Below are 18,363 nucleotides of genomic sequence, written 5' to 3' on the forward strand. Positions count from 1 at the left end.
GCTTTTAGCAAAATAAAATAATATATAAAAAAGTAATCAGCATTAATTTTGCAAACTGAGACCTTTAATATGGGTACAATGTCAATGACATATTAAAAACTGTCACATAAACACAAGTGACCAAACCCTGAATCCTGAGAAAGTACAATCATTGTCATATTTTTCTTATTTAATGCATGAGTAAACTGAATAGTTCTATTTGACTTGGCAATGATTTATCATAACAGAAAACTGATGATGAGTTTGTATGTTGTTATAAACTTATACGACTCCAAAGCAAATTAAGAATGTATCTCTAGTGTGTGTGTATTCACATATGAACACGTTTGCAAATAATGAAATTAAATCTTCAGTTTGCTTTTTCTATCTGTGTAGGAGTTTGAATTTAATGGTACATAATGCTATTTAAATTTTGGTATAATTAAAACTTTTAGAGTTAGTGCCATTGGCAAAAAGGTAACTCCATTTAGCAAATAAAAACGCAAAAAGAAAAGGTACCTGCTGTTGCTTGAAATCAGGCCTGTTTTTGATAAGATTATAAACAGTCACGTATTTCATATATAGTACGTAGGCCCGTTCCTCATCACGATCTAATCTGCTTTCTTCTGCTGTCTTGAAGATCTTCTGGGCACTCTGTACATAACTTAAAATTAGGGAAAAAAATAAAACACTTGGCATCTGGGGAAAAAATTGTGTGTAAAGTCCAGAGAACCTTGATAAAATAAATTTCATAATTTAGGCAGCACTACTTCAGAACTGATACAAAGTTAGATATAAGTTTGGATGCAACCTGAAACTTCCCTATACAAGTAAATACTTCTATTTCATAATAGTTGTTCATATACCATAAACTGTTCAAAATGCATTGAGTCCAGTTTTAGATTTGTTACAAAAGATAATCCTGAGGCAAGTGGTCCTTGGGCAGCCACATACTAGCCATAGTCTATAATTAAAGAATACAGTATTTGTATCAAAGTGGGGGAGCTATAATCTTCATTATTTTAATGTTAAGTATATTTTCAATTCTCCTCACTCCTTTTTAACCATTACAAAAACTTCTCCCCACCTGAAAATCCAAGAAATTAGGGGAAAGAAAGGGAACACGAGTTCAATCTTTTATTTGGTTAAGGTTTTCTACAAAAAGGCTGAATTGTATTCTGATTCACTGGTCCTGGAAGAAAAGGGAGACTTAAAGTCCAAAATTATGAAATCTTAAAATTCCACTTTAGTAAAATAATTTATGGATTCTGTAGCATTCATTCTAAGGACATTTTCCTGGTTTGGCAGTCTTTAGAAAGCAAATTAATAAAACAGGCATATCTGCAAGAGGAATTTATTCACTTAGGACTCAAGTTTCGGTAACCAAATTATAGTGCCAATGCCTACATACGGTATGCTTTATCAATAACTTACACAAAGTAGTGCATTTTATTTTCTATATTTTTCAAACTGTGCTCCAAGATTGAGACACAGATTAATAATGAAGTTGGTCAGTCTGAGGAATTAGAACACCATACAAGAAACAGGAACAAAGGGGTATTAAGGATCAAAGATGGTCCTATACAAGGACCATTATAATCAGTGTACATGCCCTGCCTCACATGGAATCACAGTTCTAGGGCAGAGATATTAATAAATCAAATCAAAGATGTAAGGAGATTGATTCTCTAGAAAAACTCAGGAGTACATTCATTTGGGATCATACAGATCGTTTTTTAGAGCCTCCCATTTAGTTCTTGCCACGGAACACATATTTTCCCAATTTCAAAAATCTGTTTGCCTCAAGTCTGAGGTGTATGGCTGGTTAGGCCCATCTTTTCTTCTGAAATTCCCTTTTCCAACTCTCTTTTTAATAAAATAGACCATTAGATTAAAAATTGATGTCAATACTTTGCTGAATACTGGATAAAAAATAAATCTCTTTCCTCTTTTTATCAAAGGCAGACTATGCTAAGACCATTTCTTATATGTGAAATACACAATAACAAAAATCTTTAATTAAGCCTGACCGATAGGAGCACAGTGGATTGAGTATTGGCCCAGGATGCTAAGGGCCCTGGTTCAAACCCCCAAAGTCACCATCTTGAGCGCAGGCTTGTCAGCTTGAGTGTGGGGTTGCCAGCTGGAGCGTAGGATCATTGATATGATCCCAAGGTCACTGGCTTGAAGCTCAAAGTTGAGGACTTGAGCAAGGGGTCAATGGCTTGGCTTGAGCCCCTCTCCCTGTCAAGGCACGTATAAGAAGCAATTATAAAAACAACTAAAGTAAAGCACTATGATTAATGCTTCTCATCTCTCTCCCCACCCCCTTCGTGTCTCTCTTAAAAAAAAATCTTTAATTAAGAAGTATTTGTATACTGTATTATGAAAAGATATTAACTGACTGAATGAGTTTTGTAGAACTCTTAGAGACTTTACTCCTTAAACGTATGATCTGGTATATTGTTCAGAAAACATAATATGCATATTAAAAGACTATAGAGGCCCTGGCCAGTGGCTCTGTGGATAGAGCATCAGCAGGGAATATGGATGTCCTGGGTTCAATTCCCAGTCAGAGACACAGGAGAAGTGACCATTTGCTTCTCCCCTCTCTTTCTCCCCTTTCTCACCCTCTTCTCCTCCCGCAGCGAGCAGCTCAACTTGTTTGAGCACAATAGCCTCAGGCACTAAAAATAGCTTGGTACTTGAGCACTGGCGTCAGACTGGGTTGCCAGATAAATCCTGGTTGGGGTACATGCAGGAGTCTGCCTCACTATCTACCCTCCTCTCACCTAAAAAAAAAAAAAAATATATATATATATATATATATATAAATATACACATACACAAACACATACTACGCCAAGATAAAGTTAAAAACTTCTCTCAGAAGATCTTACATTATTTTTTAATTTATTTTTTTAGTGAGAGAAAGAGACAGGGATAGAGAGACAGGAAGAGAAAGAGATGAGAAGCATCAACTCATAATTGCAGCACCTTAGTTGTTCATTGACTGCTTCTCATATGTGCCTTGACTGGGGGATCAAGCCTAACCAGTGACCCCTTGCTCAAGCCAGCGACCTTGGGCTTCAAACCAGCAACCTTTGGGCTCAGGCCAGCGACCATGGGGTAATATCTATGATCTCAAGCTCAAGCTGCGGAGCCACCCTCAAGGCAGATGAGTCCACGCTCAAGCTAGTGACCTCGGGATTTCAAACTTGGGTCTTCAGTGTCCCAGGTTGATGCTCTATCCACTGTGCTACTACCTGCTCAGGCAGAAGGTCTTACATTATTTATGAGATGATACCATTTTTCAAATAAACTTTAAATTTACTATTCACCAAACTCATTTAAGAACATGGAAATAAACTAAAAATTAATATATGACTCAGTCAAACTAGCAATGGATACATACTTCTTAGTGCTTATTTTTTCCGGTTTCACTTCTGTCTTCTTATTGAGGTCTTTTAGTGAAGAACTGAGGTAGAGTTCTTTAGGAACTGAAGCCACAGCAGGCATGATGAATAATCTTTACTTTTCCACTTTCACAATGAATAGTGTACTTCATTAAAAGTTCTTTTCTGAAACAAAATCAACACAAATAAACTACTAGTTATCCTCATTAATAATAAAATAAGTGTGCAGTTAAAAAAAATAAAACTTCTAACTTGTATCCTTTGTTAACAGTTAATTTTAATTTTTTTTTTTTTTTTTTTTTTAGAGATAGAGAGAGAGTCAGAGAGAGGGATAGACAGGGACAGACAGACAGGAACAGAGATGAGAAGCATCAATCATCAGTTTTTCATTGTGCTTTGCGACACCTTGGTTGTTCATCGATTGCACTCCCATATGTGCCTTGATCACGGGCCTTCAGTAGACCAAGTAACCCCTTGCTCAAGCCAGCAACCCTGGGTCCAAGCTGGTGAACTTTTTGCTCAAACCAGATGAGCCCGCCCTCAAGCCAGCGACCTCGGGGTCTCGAACCCAGGTCCTCGGCATCCCAGTCCGATGCTCCATCCACTGCGCCACCGCCTGGTCAGGCTGTTAACAGTTAATTTTAAATTATCTTGGGAATTCAAAATATAGAGTATCAATAAACAATTTAATTTGTTTTTCAAATTTTCATTAACTAAATGAATTACTCTTTGTATCATTTTACCTTAAGTATTAGGAATCTTGCTTGTTAAAGGAACTAACAGAAAAGAGCTTTTGTATTTTTCTTGTTAAATCTGCATTAATGTGTAGACCACAAATAAAGGGAAGTTTCATTTTAAAATATTTCTCTTTCTCACTGATATCAATTTATAAAAGGAAACAAGTGGAGGGGGGGCGGTGATAGATAGGCGGCCACTTCAGATGGAGCTGAGGATATGTGAACATATTTCTGGCAGGTGCGCCCAAGTACTCTGGTGTCCTCTGTAAAGGTCTTTGATGTTTCATGACATTCTTTGTTACCTCTTCTGCTTGGGTAAACTCTGACTAGGAAGCTGGAGCAAGTAGTGAACATAATGAAAATAAGAGGCTAGGCAGGTACCAATGAGGCTGTGTGTGCATGTGGAGGGATGCATGTAGGGGCAGATCAGGGGAGCACACTGAATGGGGAGTCTTGTCAAAATACTAAGTGCCTCAAATGAAAACCTCAGGAATCCAACAAAATTTACATAAGGTCTTTAGCTGTGAAGTACTAATTACAATTTGAATAAAGAACCACTTTAGTGCATTTAAAGATTTCGACTTTCTGAACTATTCAACATGGAGGAGGAGGCCGATAAGCTGAAACTGATGTGTCCCCCCCAACTGCAGAAGAGAAAACTAACTGTGGCACAGCCAGGAAAACCTCGCAGGTCAGACTTAAGATGAAATGCACCTGCAAAGAGAACTCTAATGGAGAAGTGATCAACTCCAGAGAGATTTAGGAAGATGTCTTGTTAGCACTTAGAAACGAGAGGGTAGGGTATGGTGAAGGAGAAGATTAACCTGTGTGCTTGGACGGTGATGTCTTCCACAGAAGGGAATATAAGGACAGACTGAAGAAATTTCAGTCAAAAGGATGGTATGGGAACAAAATGACTTAAACAATATGTGCACACACACTTAGTTTTTAAAAAATTTCAGGCAAGAAAGTCTTACTCTTTTGAATCTGTTTTTGTACAAGTAGGATAACACAGATGTCTTGGCCTATCATAAAAGAATGGTTATGCACTATTAGTTAATGTAAATGAGTATGCTTTGGAAGTTAAAAAAAATATTTGTATTATATCATACATTATATATATATGTATAGATTTTTCTATTTTTGAAAATTTTGATTGAAGATGTAGTCATACCGGTGAGATTGCTCTGTGACCTACAGTGTCCCATAAAACCTAACTTTTGTTAAAAAAAAAAAAAAAATTACAACTTTTTTTTATCACTTATTTCCACTGTCTTTATGCTCTTCATTCTATCAGTTCACTACTATTAGATGAACAGACATCAATGAATATCTCATTCTGTTCGTATTTTATTTTTTTTATTTATTAATTTTGAAAGAGAGGAACGAGGAGAGAGAGAGAAGAGAAAGAAAAGAGGAGGGAGAAGCAGGAAGCATCAACTCATAGTATTGTAATTGCTTCCTGTCTGTGCCTTGACCAGGCAAGCCCAGGGTTTCGAATCGGCAACATCAGTGTTCCAGGTCAAAGCTTTATTTACTGCGCCACCCTAGGTCAAACATCTATCTAATTCTAAACAGCTGAGTATGTATAACTTTAGGGGGAAAAGTCTTCTGTTCAGTTATGTGAAACTCCAAAAGCACCCTAATCTGCTTTTCTAGCCACATTTTACATTAAATAGTTATACTTTCTGATTTCTTCCTACTCATCCCTTCTAACCTTGTGTCATCAATCCATTGAATTAGTAAACAAACCTAGAGCATCTAGCTGTTTTTTCTACTAAAGTCACATTTTTATAATTCTCAATTTTTTCCATTTATATTTGCTCTATGTATTTATAAACACGTTTAACCATATACTTTAATTAGTAGTATCATATCTATGCATTTAAAAACCAATGAGCTCATATATAAACATTTTCTACACTTTTTCCTCCATTCTGTGTTGTGTCTAAGGCTATAATGAAAGGGGAGAAAGCCTTTGGACTGCACCAACACTGCCAAAGAGATTAATTAATGTTAAATATATCCTTCTAGTTAGGAATCTAGTTAATCAACAATTTACTGCCAAAACAGCTGAGAGCATCTATTCAGGAAAGAATATGTTAGCGATACTTGTATTTCCTTATACTTTTAGAGACAATAGCATCATTTGAGTATCTTACCTGGCAAAAAAACTCACTATACTAAATGTTATAGATTCAAAGGGTTTATACATTGTCCTGACTTCCCAGGATAAATAGTTTATCCAGAGAACATATCCTACCCTCCCACACCTACTCCTCCTGCACAGCCTGCCAATGCCACATGAAAAAGGAATACATATTACATGACACCATTTGTATTAAAAACAAACTGCACTGAACAATTTATTGCTTAAGGATACAAATGAGGTAGGCCTATAAAGAAAAACAGGAAATGATAAACATAATAAAATTCTATTTCTGGGGCCTGACCTGTAGTAGTGCAGTGGATAAACCACTGAGCTGGAATGCTGAGGTCACCTGTTCAAAACCCCGGGCTTGCCTGGCCAAAGAATATACAAGAAGCAACAACTACAAGATGATACTTCCTGCTCTTCCCCCCTTTCCCTTTCTCTAAAATAAAATTTAAAAAAAAAATAAATTAAAATTCTATTTCTGGGGAGGCAGAGGATGTAATCAGAGGTATATACAAGGAGTGTCAGCAGTATCAGGAAGGTTTTATTTCTCAAGTTAGGTGGTATATTGACAGGTGACCACAGAGGATCATTTTAATATGCTTTATAGCATATAAAAGAATGATATAATGTAATTAACATATATTTTGTTAAAAAATTTTTTTAGTTTAACAATGCATTTATAAATAAAAATATAAAGTTGTATATGAATATAAAAATAGTACCCACACAGATGTAAAAAGTAGAAAGTTATAGGTGAAACAAGCAAACACAAATTATGATTTTTAAATACTGATTTAAAAAATACATACGTGAGCCCTGGCCAGATAGCTCAGTTGGTTAGAGCATCATCCTGAAGTACAGAGGCTGCTGGTTCTATCCCCGGTCAGGGCACATACAGGAAAGGATCGATGTTCCTGTCTCTCTCTCTTCCTCTAAAATCAATAAATACAATTTTAAATAAATAAATAAATAGATAAAAATAAAAAATACATATGTGGACTATCAGAAGAGCCTGATCTATATGTAACCTTGTGGATTAATACAGCTTCCACACTATGGTGTGAGTTGTAGCAAGAGCATTAGCATTAAGGAATAAAGAAACAGAAGTATCTAGATTGTAGATAAGTTTTAAAAATAGGCAATAAAAGAGAGACCAATGGTACTGAATGGAATGGTATTCCAGAAACATGATTTTTATTGAAACATAAGCAGCAGCAGCTGAGGAATAATAGTTTTGACCAAGAGAAGGTAAGGTCAGTAAACTAACTTTTCAGGAGGGTGCATATGGAAATCTGAGGCCTTAGTGATACCACAACAGACACCACTGTGGCTGAGGGCAGGGGCGGTGGAGCATGGACTATTAATGAGGGTCAGAAGACAGTAAGGAGATAACAGTAACAAGAGTTATTCCTGACTTTTCTGCTCCCAACTAGCTCAGCTAGGATCTTAAGCTTACTCAACTACAGAAAGACAGTATTTGCTCCTCTGACACAGGCCAGCTCTTGAAAAGTAATTCCCAAAAAGTTAAATCATTTTTCATTGGTGGCACTAAGTGTACTAAGATAAGGACTAAAGCCAGAGTTAAGCAGAGTAACCAAGTACCAGTCTGATAGTATCTTTTTTCCAATTCTATTCTCTATCTGGGTCATAAGTACTAATGGTCTAACCATGGAATGTAAGCTCAAAAAGTCACACAAAGTCTATTTTGTTGATTCGTGACAATTAGGTTTCTTGGCTGGGAAAAGAAAGCTATTGATTTGAACCTTATTAATAAAGGTCTAGAATATATTCTCAGTTGAATGTTTCTCGTGATTACCTGGATCTCTAAAATACAAAGAATATAAACACTGTAGTATGTTACTAAGGTAATTTAAACTCATAAGTCATTAGCTCTTTTAAATTCAATCATTCACAGATGTGTTTCTAGGAACTTTTCAAAGCTCAGATATGATCAGCTTCCTCACAACGTTTAAAACACTAATGTGAAAGAGAAAATTGTAAGCAGTGGTAATGACACAACATAATATAATATCAAACATAAAGATTTACAAATAATCTACAACAGAAAATATTACGAAGGAAGATTAAGTATGACTGACTAGAGGGATCGTGGGAGAAATCATGGAAAGAAATAGCATTTATGTGAGTCTTGGTGGGAGAAGGCTTTTTTTTTTTTAGAGAGAGAGAGAGAAAGGGACAGACAGGAAGAGAGATATAAGAAGCAACAATTCTTTGTTACAGCACCTTAGTTGTTCATTGATTGCTTTCTCATATGTGCCTTGACCAGGGGGCTCCAGCAGAGCGAGTAACCCCTTGCTCAAGCTAGCGACCTTGGACTCAAATCAGTGACCTTGTGCTTCAAGCCAGAAACTTTGGGGTCATGTCTATGATCCCATGCTCAACCCGGCAACCCCGCGCTCAAGCTGGTAAGCCCTCAATCAAGCTGGTGAGACCACATTCAAGCCAAGGACCTCAGATTTTTTTTTTTTTTTTTTTTTTTCATTTTTCTGAAGCTGGAAACGGGGAGAGACAGTCAGACAGACTCCCGCATGCGCCCGACCGGGATCCACCCGGCACGCCCACCATGGGGCGATGCTCTGCCCACCAGGGGGCGATGCTCTGCCCATCCTGGGCGTCGCCATATTGCGACCAGAGCCACTCTAGCGCCTGGGGCAGAGGCCACAGAGCCATCCCCAGCGACCGGGCCATCTTTGCTCCAATGGAGCCTTGGCTGCGGGAGGGGAAGAGAGAGACAGAGAGTAAAGTGCGGCAGAGGGGTGGAGAAGCAAATGGGCGCTTCTCCTGTGTGCCCTGGCCGGGGATCGAACCCGGGAAAGGACCTCAGATTTTGAACCTGGGTCCTCTGCCTCACAATCCAACACTCTATCCACTGGGCCACCATAGCTTGGTCAGGTAGAAAAAGGATTTTGATAGAGATGAAAAACAGTACTATCAGGAAAAAGTAAAAAAAGTAAAGAATATCTTGGCTCAGTGGTAGAGCGTCGGCCTGGTGTGTGGATGTCTGGGTTCAATTCCTGGCCAGGGCACACAGAAGTGCCCATCTGCTTCTCCATTCTTCCCCCTCTCACTTCTATCTCTTTCTTTCCCTCCTGCAGCCAAGACTACATTGGAACAAAGTTGGCCCAGGCACTGAGGAAGGTTCCATGGCCTCTGCCTCAGGTGTTAGAATGGCTCCAGTTGCAATGGAGGAAAGAGCATCGCCCCCTAGTGGGCATGCCGGGTGGATCCTAGTTGGGCACATGCGGGAGTCTATCTCTCTGCCTTCCCACTTCTCACTTCTGAAAAATACAAAAAATAAAATAAAAAGTAAAGAACATCTTTAGGTACTAGTCAGTACAGAGAATGAACAAGGACCGACTAGACACTAAAGCCTGAAAAAAATAATCTAGGAACAGATAATGGAAGACCCTAAATATCACAGTTAAGTGTTTATTATTTTTGCCTGACCAGGCAGTGGCACAGTGGATAGAGTATCAGACTGGGATGACGAGGACCCAGGTTCGAGACCCCGAGGTCGCCAGCTTGAGCGCGGGCTCATCTGGCTTGAGCAAAAAGCTCACCAGCTTGGACCCAAGGTTGCTGGCTCGAGCAAGGGGTTACTCGGTCTGCTGAAGGCCCACGGTCAAGGGACATATGAAAAAGCAACCAATAAAAAACTAAGGTGTCCCAACAAAAAACTGATAATTGATGCTTCTCATCTCTCTCCGTTCCTGTCTGTCTGTCCCTATCTATCCCTCTCTCTGACTCTCTCTCTGTCTCTTGTAAAAAAAAAAAAAAAAAAAAAAAAATCAATGTACTGTCACTACTGGCATTAAAATAAAAAAAAAGTGTTTATTATTTTATTTTCTAAAAGTAACAGAACCATAGCAGGGTTCTAAGAAGAGAGTTATGTGATCCAAACTGACAACAGTACAAAGGCTTTAAACAACAGTAGAAGAAGATACTAGTTACCTATCAGAACGATCCAAAGGAAAGATGATAAAGGTCAGAACTAGGGTAACAGAGATGGAATAAAGGACAGATACAACAGACACTGCTAAGGTAGAATGACAGGACTTGGCAAATGATTAGACACATGGAGGGAAAGTACAGGGATAAGATTATGACGACATCAGAGTTTTAGTGAGGGTTTCTAGGAGAAAGACTGTGCTTTTTTAAAGTTATCTTTTCTGTCCTTATTTGATTCTTAAGAATAGCTGAAATAAGTAACAAGTTTCTCTGATAATGTCACCAAAAGATCACAGTTGTTTCCATTTTCATTCACAAAATTGTATAAGTAATACTGTCAAATAAGATGCCTGGTGTTAAAAATACACATAGCAATACCTGAACTGCTATTTCAGCCTCTACAATCACACATTTCTGTAGAAGTCAAAGAACAAAAGCTTTTGCAATAGCATGAACTGACCTGGGTAGCATGATGTTAAGTAAAATAAGCCAATCAGAGAAAGACAAATACTGTATTATTTCACTTATATGTGGAATCTAATAAACAAAATAAACAAACAAAATAGAAAAAACAGACTCACAGATACAGAGAACAGACTGACAGCTGTCAGGGGTGATGAGGGTTGGTGGGCAGGGTGAAAAAGGTGAAAGGGTTAAGCAAATTTGTAAAAAACCTCATAGACACAGACAACAGTATGGTGATTACCAGAGGGAGGGGGGAGGGGAGCAGTAGAAGAGGGAAAAGGGTAAAAGGAATAAATGGTGATGGAAGGAGGGAGACTTGACTTTGGGTGGTGAACACACAATACAATATACAGATGATTACAGAATTGTACACCTGAAACCTATATAATTTTATTAACCAATGTCACCCCCATAAATTCATTAGAAAAAAAATGAACAAGGTAAAGGGTATTTTTTCGTAATCAAATGACAAAGCAAAGAAATATACAGCTAGTGCTCGACTTACGACCACGATTGGTTCCGACAGACCGGTCGTAACACAATTTGGTCGTAGGTTGAGTAGGCTATATGTACAGTACTGTGAAATGATGTTATAAAAATCTTTAAGTCATATTTTATCATAATTTTCTTTCATTATTGTTATATATCATTATTCTTTCATTATTGTTATATATCATAATTTTCTTCGTTCATTTTATGCCATTTGTATCATCTCTACACCATTTTGTTTCTTATTTTTACATTCGTCAGGTTTAAGCAAAACACTGCATTACCAGTACAACTGCTTTAATATTTGCAAAGACAATTTCCTCTTGGTAGACATCTTAGGAGGGGTTTGATGAAAAATATCTAAGACACAAAACACAAATTGTTGTACCAAGTCTGGGATAACAGTTGAAATGATGCATGCGGAAGTGGTAGTGCTGCCGGAAGCTGGTCCGCACTGTCGTACACCCAGCTGGGCAACGCTTGCGCTGCCAGACGCGGAGTCAGCGGAGTCAGTCGTGGCTAGTGATTGTGGTCGTAAAGTCGAACGGTCGTAAGTTGTATAGGTCATAAGTCGATCAATATTTGTATAGCCAACTTAAAACTATGTCAAATTTAATGTGTTAAATTTTTGATGTCATTCTGCTGCATTATGCCATTAAAAGAAATTTCAATATAGATTGACAGAAAATAAATCAAAACCAGAATTACTGAGGGAATTCACAAAGACCTGTTTTGGTTGCAATAGTGAAAACAAGGAAAAGAGCAGCAGCAGTTTGTTGTTATAACAAACTAAATATAACATAACCAATTAAAACTATGTTATGCTTCAAAAAGGATTGTAAGTAAAAACAAAACTAAGTACATGTAAGAAAAATTAGTTATTTTAAAACAAAAAATAAAATTTTCTTAATATATGTAACCTGATAAAAATTAAGAACTCAAGTTTTTGTCAAATAGCAATGCTTTGCCTGACCGGTGGTGCAGTGGATAAAATGTCCATTTGGAATGCTGAGGTTGCTGGTTTGAAACCCTGGGCTTGCTTGGTCAAGGCACATATGAGAGTTGATGCTTCCTGTTCCTCCCCCCTTCTCTCTCTCTCTCTCTCAAATGAATAAATCAAGTCTTGAAAAATTAAAAATAACAGCAATGGTTCAAGTGAAATCCAGGCAGTGTTGAAAATGAGTTAACAAATGAGGAAAAAAATGGAAGGCACATACAGCCATCTCTTTTTGGCATCTTTCTGATCCTTCCAAAGAGAAAGAGAGTGAAGACTAAAAAGTAAAAAAGTGAAGACTGAGGGTTGTGCCCATTCAAACTGGTCCTGATATCTTCACTAAGGTTTAACATCAGCCATTGCGGAGAGCCTCGACAACACTCAAAGAAAAGCAAGTTTGTCTTTGCTGGCCAGCCACTACCTCGCTTCACCTTTGCCCCTTCAGACAGCAATAGTATTCATATTTTTGAACTGTCTTAAATTTCATATAACCCATTCTATATTCATTCTAGTTAAAATGGCACAGACAAGAATATATTGATGAAATACTCTGTTTTAAAGCAATTCTAAAGTATAAAGAAGGCTCAACCCTCTCAAGAAATAACCAGTGCTAAAACTTCTGGCATTTTTAATTTTATTTATTTATTTATTTATTTTCCCCCTGAAGTTGGAAACAGGGAGGCAGTCAGACAGACTCCCGCATGTGCCCAACCAGGATCCACCCAGCATGCCCACCAGGGGGTGATGCTCTGCTCATCTGGGACATCACTGTTACACCCAGAGCCACTCTAGCGCCTGAGGCAGAGGCCATAGAGCCATCCTCAGCGCCCAGGCCAACTTTGCTCCAATGGAGCCTTGGCTGCGGGAGGGGAAGAGAAAGACAGAGAGGAAGGACAGGGGGAGGGGTGGAGAAGCAGATGGGCGCTTCTCCTGTGTGCCCTGGCCGGGAATTGAACCTGGGACTCCTGCACGCCAGGCCAACACTCTATCACTGAGCCACCTGGCCAGGGCCAAAACTTCTGGTATTTTCTGAGCACCTACTATGTGTACTAAATGCTTGAGAGCAGTGTTTTTTAAAATTCATTTAGAAGGTGACCATCATCTTTTAAAAATATAAAATTGAAGAGAAAATATGAGAGCATGTTACACACAGTAAAGTTAAATACTATTTCATGAAACTTTAATTTTGGTCATGTGCATGTATGTATGCTTATATTACACACTGGGTTGAAAAGTGAAACATATTTCTTACTACAACAGATTACAACTGATAAAGTGGCCAAGTCCTGCAAAGCAAGGCTCTCTAAGTGTGGTCCATAGGCCAGTGCAGGCTGGGAAATTTTTTGTTACTAGTATGTGATAAAACACAAAGCTTATGACAGAATGTAAATTAACTACATGCTGAACTTTCGATAGTAGCGACTTTCTCTATGAAGAAAGCAGTACACTAACAATATAGAGCACAAGCTGCAAGCCTCTACCAGAGACTGGCTACTTTGAGTGACACTGCTCTAGGGGATAAAGAGAGTACTATAGGGCTTCTGATCACAATATCTTAGGTCTAGCTACCAAAACCAAACCAATACTCATTAAATAATAAACCAACAATTAATTGTTACACTCTATATTAATATGTGACTCCAGTACCTAGGAAGTCAAAAGGAGAGGGAAATTCTATGTAAATTGGTGGTGGGGGGGTAGCTTTTTCCAACCTAGAGTGTACTGTCTGTCCTCTCTTTTGTGCTGGTCCTTCATCCTTCAAGAACCAACATTAGTTCCACCTCCTCCTTCCTTGATGGTCCCAGTTCTTGGGGTTCATTTCTTATACCTTTAGTACAGTATTTGGACCAAATGATAATTATGACTATGCTTTAAGACATTCATACCTCCTAAGCATGCAGTGCTCATGATGATGTGATGAGGTACAGAAACTGGCTCTAAGGAAATGATATGAATAGAATGAGAAAGAAGGGTACACTAACCCTAGCGGATTACCTGAGTACAAGTGCATGAAGCCCCAAGTGAGAACCAACCAGCTGAGTCTAGTCATCCCAGAGAAACAACAACAAAAAAATAAACTGTAGTTTTTAGTCATTCTGCATTGAAATGATTTGTTATATAGCAACTGGTAACTGAAACAATAACCAAGATTATAAAAAAAAAATACTTATTTCTAATATTAGCAATTCATATTTAATGAACACTTTTTTCCTTTCTTCTCCACAAAAATAAGTATATTTTCATGTAGAATAGCTCATAATAAAATATAATGCTAGAGCCTGACCAGGTGGTGGCGCAGTGGATAGAGCGTCGGACTGGGATGCGGAAGGGCCCAGGTTCGAGACCCCGAGGTTGCCAGCTTGAGCGCGGGCTCATCTGGCTTGAGCAAAGAGCTCACCAGCTTAGACCCAAGGTCGCTGGCTCCAGCAGGGGGTTACTCGGTCTGCTGAAGGCCCGCGGTCAAGGCACATGTGAGAAAGCAATCAATGAACAACTGAGAAGTCGCAACGCGCAACAAGAAACTGATGATTGATGCTTCTCATCTCTCTCCGTTCCTGTCTGTCTGTCCCTGTCTATCTCTGCCTCTTTAAAAAAAAAAAAAAAAAAAAAAAAATTAAAAAAAAATATAATGCTAGAAATTTTATAGAAAAAATCTGATGTGCTGGATCCAACTGTCTTACTTTACAGAAGCCTTCTGGTTCTTCCCCATTATGTTCACATTAAGAAACAAATGGCCATAATGATTAATAAAGTTGAATATACAAAAATTAAGGCTAGAAAGAGAATTTTGAAATATTTTTGTGAGTTTTTCTCATGCATTGTTTTCTCAAAGACTACAATTCATACCTAAGTGCAATCAATGCATATTTGAGTCATTAATGACAGGTTGTGTTGTTTACTATTATAAGGTCCTTACTATCTAATTTTATTTTTTTTCTGACTGATTTTAAGATGTACCTAATGTGTCACAAGAAAAGGAATACACATTTCAAAGCAATCATATCAATTTAGTCAAGACACAGCACAACCTATAATCACCTTTCTCATAAACTGGTCCAGTACTGTGGAATCATAAGAAACTATCTAAATTCATCATGAAAGGCATTCAATAAAAAATCTTAAACAGAATCTGTTGAAATGCAGTATCTGCTTACAGATTACAGCAAAGCCACAAGCCTAGAAGAGGAACACATCCCTAACAAATATCACTTGACATTTTTAACGGCTACAGCAGAAAATATACAAAACTAAGGAAGCCTGCAGATTCAGAAAGCGTAATATCCTTTAATGAGCCCTCCCTTTTATTTCAAACTTTCAGCGCTTTTAACAAATATTAAATTCCTTTGGCTCTGTAACACCTCTGTCCTCAGGTAAATATTTTGTTAGTGATTAAGTGACTTGTTTCAAGGTCACCGAGTGAACAGGCGGCACGAAATAAACCCAGAAATGTGGTCTGCAGTTTTATGCATAAGTGAACATCATTGCGATTCAGGGTTCTGATAATTTCCAAGGTGCAGTAGAGGTGAAATTCACTAGTCCCACACAACTCCAGCAGAAAGGCCAAATTTAAAGAAAGAAATGCTTTCATTTGGGGGAAGCCATAGTTTTAACTCTGAAGAGCTTATAGATTCTTTAAACTCATACTTGGATTTTACTAAAAGCAAGTTTGGGACAGGGGAGGGACTGGGAAACACTGAGGAATTGTAGTAAGGCCTGGGATTATAGCTTGTTAGCAAAAAAAAATGAGAAAACGGAAGCAAGAAGTAGTAGGTCAAAGTCGGGTCTGAGTGAACAAGAAAGAAAAGGAATGAACAACGCCATCTTCTAAAACCTGAAGACCTGAATCCACAGGAAACTTGCTGGGCAACCCTAAGTGGGCAGCAGGAAAGACTCGAGATTCTGCCCCTGCTCCAAAACCGATCTATGTTCGGGATGGTCCCACCCCCCTCAGTGACCAGGACTTGTCTCCCGGTTGACCAGTAGCTGGTGGAAGGAAAGAGGGCTCACTGTGGACGGCTTTCCGGAGGACAAAGGCCAGGACCCAGACCTGCACTCACCTGGGCGGAGGACGCGCTTCACTAACACGGGCCTGCTCCCCAGAGGCCCATTTCCCATCTACTCCAGGAAGAAACAGCCTTCGCTGTTCCGACGGAAGCCAGCCCAGTTCATCCCTCTTTCCCAATTTGCACTGCGTTGCTACGCGTCGCGCCTCTGACGTCAGGGAGCGCGAGGCTGCGGGCGCGCACCCGTGACTGCTCGTTCCGCCCCACCCCTTTTCCAGGCTGTGGATGCTGCGCAGAGCGGCGCGGGCGGCTGTAGAGGTGTTTTGGGTGAGCGGCGACGACGCGGCCGAAGCTCCGCCGAATTGCGGCGAGCTCTCGTCTGGTCCCTTCCCTTATCCTCGGAGCCCAGTTTCACCGCGGTGTAGCTGGGTCTACTAGCATCCTGGGCCTCGCTGCGTAGAAAGCCAGGCTGCTTTTGCGTCTCTTAGTTACTAATCTTCCTGCTCAGCTCGGAGAATTACGGCTGACTGTAAAAAGAGTTTGAATCCTCCCAAATTTTGGTGGAAAATTTAACATTCCCCGAAGCCAAACCTCTAGTCAAAAAAGAACGGACATGATCCTAAAGCACATTATATAGATACGCTTATTGCCAGTTCAAGCTCCAGACTTACAAAAACAAAACGAGGAGTCTGAACTTTTCTCAAGAGGTGATCTTTGTACTCTTGTAAAGGAAGGTGATTGGATGCTCCAATTACCTGTAAACATAAAGTTGCGTGGGTGGAATTACTGTCCATGGTCACTAAGTCACCAGGGACAGCCGAGGTGCCTCAGGATGGGAAAGCTGGGAGGTAAGGTCTAGTAAATGCCTTCCGTGAAAATATGTGCCAGATAGGTGTTCAATAAAGTTGTAAGGAATAAATGAAAGCACCTATTCCAACAGTGCTTCACGTATAGTTGTCTTTCAATAAATGTTAATTTTCTTTCCATCACAATGAAATATGTGCAAAACTACAGTAGTTCTTTTTATACCTAAGCTATACAATGTTTTCCAAAAAGTTTTAATACCAATATGCAAAATACACTGTACTGCCTAGAACTACAAACTAGGAAGCCTTAGGAAAGTTTTCATAATTAAGGGGGGAAATGCGTCTATCTTTTGAGGGTGCATCTTAGAGAAGGAAGTTGGGGGATTTGGAGGCTTTGTTTTGTTTCTGCTGAGCACCTTGATGAATTTGATTATGCAAAGAAAGCCCCAGAGATGAGTTTAGGAATAAGAATCAAACAAAAACGGAGAATTTGGAGTTCTTTGAAGACAATCTCAGGCATTGGATGCACAGAATGTGAGGTGATAAACAGAGAAGCCATAACAATGAATGAACCAATGAAAAGGATCTCCTGTGGTGGGGTGGCAGAAAGGTTTAGTCCAGAGGTCCCCAAACTTTTTACACAGGGGGCCAGTTCACTGTCCCTCAGACCATTGGAGGGCCGGACTATAAAAAAAACTATGGCCCTGGCCGGTTGGCTCAGCGGTAGAGCGTCGGCCTAGCGTGCGGAGGACCCGGGTTCGATTCCCGGCCAGGGCACACAGGAGAAGCGCCCATTTGCTTCTCCACCCCTCCACCGCGCTTTCCTGCTTTCCCTCTCTGTCTCTCTCTTCCCCTCCCGCGGTCGCAACATGGCGACGCCCAGGATGGGCAGAGCATCGCCCCCTGGTGGGCAGAGCGTCGCCCCTGGTGGGCGTGCTGGGTGGATCCTGGTCGGGCGCATGCGGGAGTCTGTCTGACTGTCTCTCCCTGTTTCCAGCTTCAGAAAAATGAAAAAAAAAAAACAAAACAAAACTATGAACAAATCCCTATGCACACTGTACATATCTTAAAGTAAAAAAACAAAACAAGAACAAATACAATATTTAAAATAAAGAACAAGTAAATTTAAATCAACAAACTGACCAGTATTTCAATGGGAACTATGGGCCTGCTTTTGGCTAATGAGATGGTCAATGTGCTCCTCTCACTGACCACCAATGAAAGAGGTGCCCCTTCCGGAAGTGCGGCGGGGGGCGGATAAATGGCCTCAGGGGGCCGCATGTGGCCCGCGGGCCGTAGTTTGGGGACCCCTGGTTTAGTCAATAGCACTCTTTAACATTTACCAA

At 39.6% G+C, this 18,363-nt stretch overlaps 1 protein-coding gene across 4 annotated transcripts in view; it reads right to left on the minus strand.

Annotated features, from left to right (window-relative positions):
* USP8 (ubiquitin specific peptidase 8) overlaps positions 1 to 16,409 on the minus strand; it is a 68,048-nt gene extending 51,639 nt beyond the window's left edge. For 2 of the 4 annotated variants that reach the window (XM_066344738.1, XM_066344734.1), the window contains exons 1-4: positions 16,266 to 16,409; positions 7,100 to 7,222; positions 3,395 to 3,560; positions 499 to 643 (exon numbers count right to left, since the gene is read on the minus strand). In XM_066344738.1, the coding sequence (XP_066200835.1) occupies positions 499 to 643; positions 3,395 to 3,498 (249 nt within the window). In that variant the 5' untranslated portion in view covers positions 3,499 to 3,560; positions 7,100 to 7,222; positions 16,266 to 16,409. Of the gene's footprint in view, positions 1 to 498; positions 644 to 3,394; positions 3,561 to 3,800; positions 3,982 to 7,099; positions 7,223 to 16,265 lie in introns of those variants that run through there. The other 2 variants (XM_066344735.1, XM_066344736.1) reach the window with 2 other exon arrangements.
* Positions 16,410 to 18,363: the final 1,954 nt, after the last annotated feature.

The sequence above is a fragment of the Saccopteryx leptura genome, chromosome 6 (genome assembly GCF_036850995.1).
Source record: "Saccopteryx leptura isolate mSacLep1 chromosome 6, mSacLep1_pri_phased_curated, whole genome shotgun sequence".
Classification (NCBI taxonomy): Eukaryota; Metazoa; Chordata; class Mammalia; order Chiroptera; family Emballonuridae; genus Saccopteryx; species Saccopteryx leptura.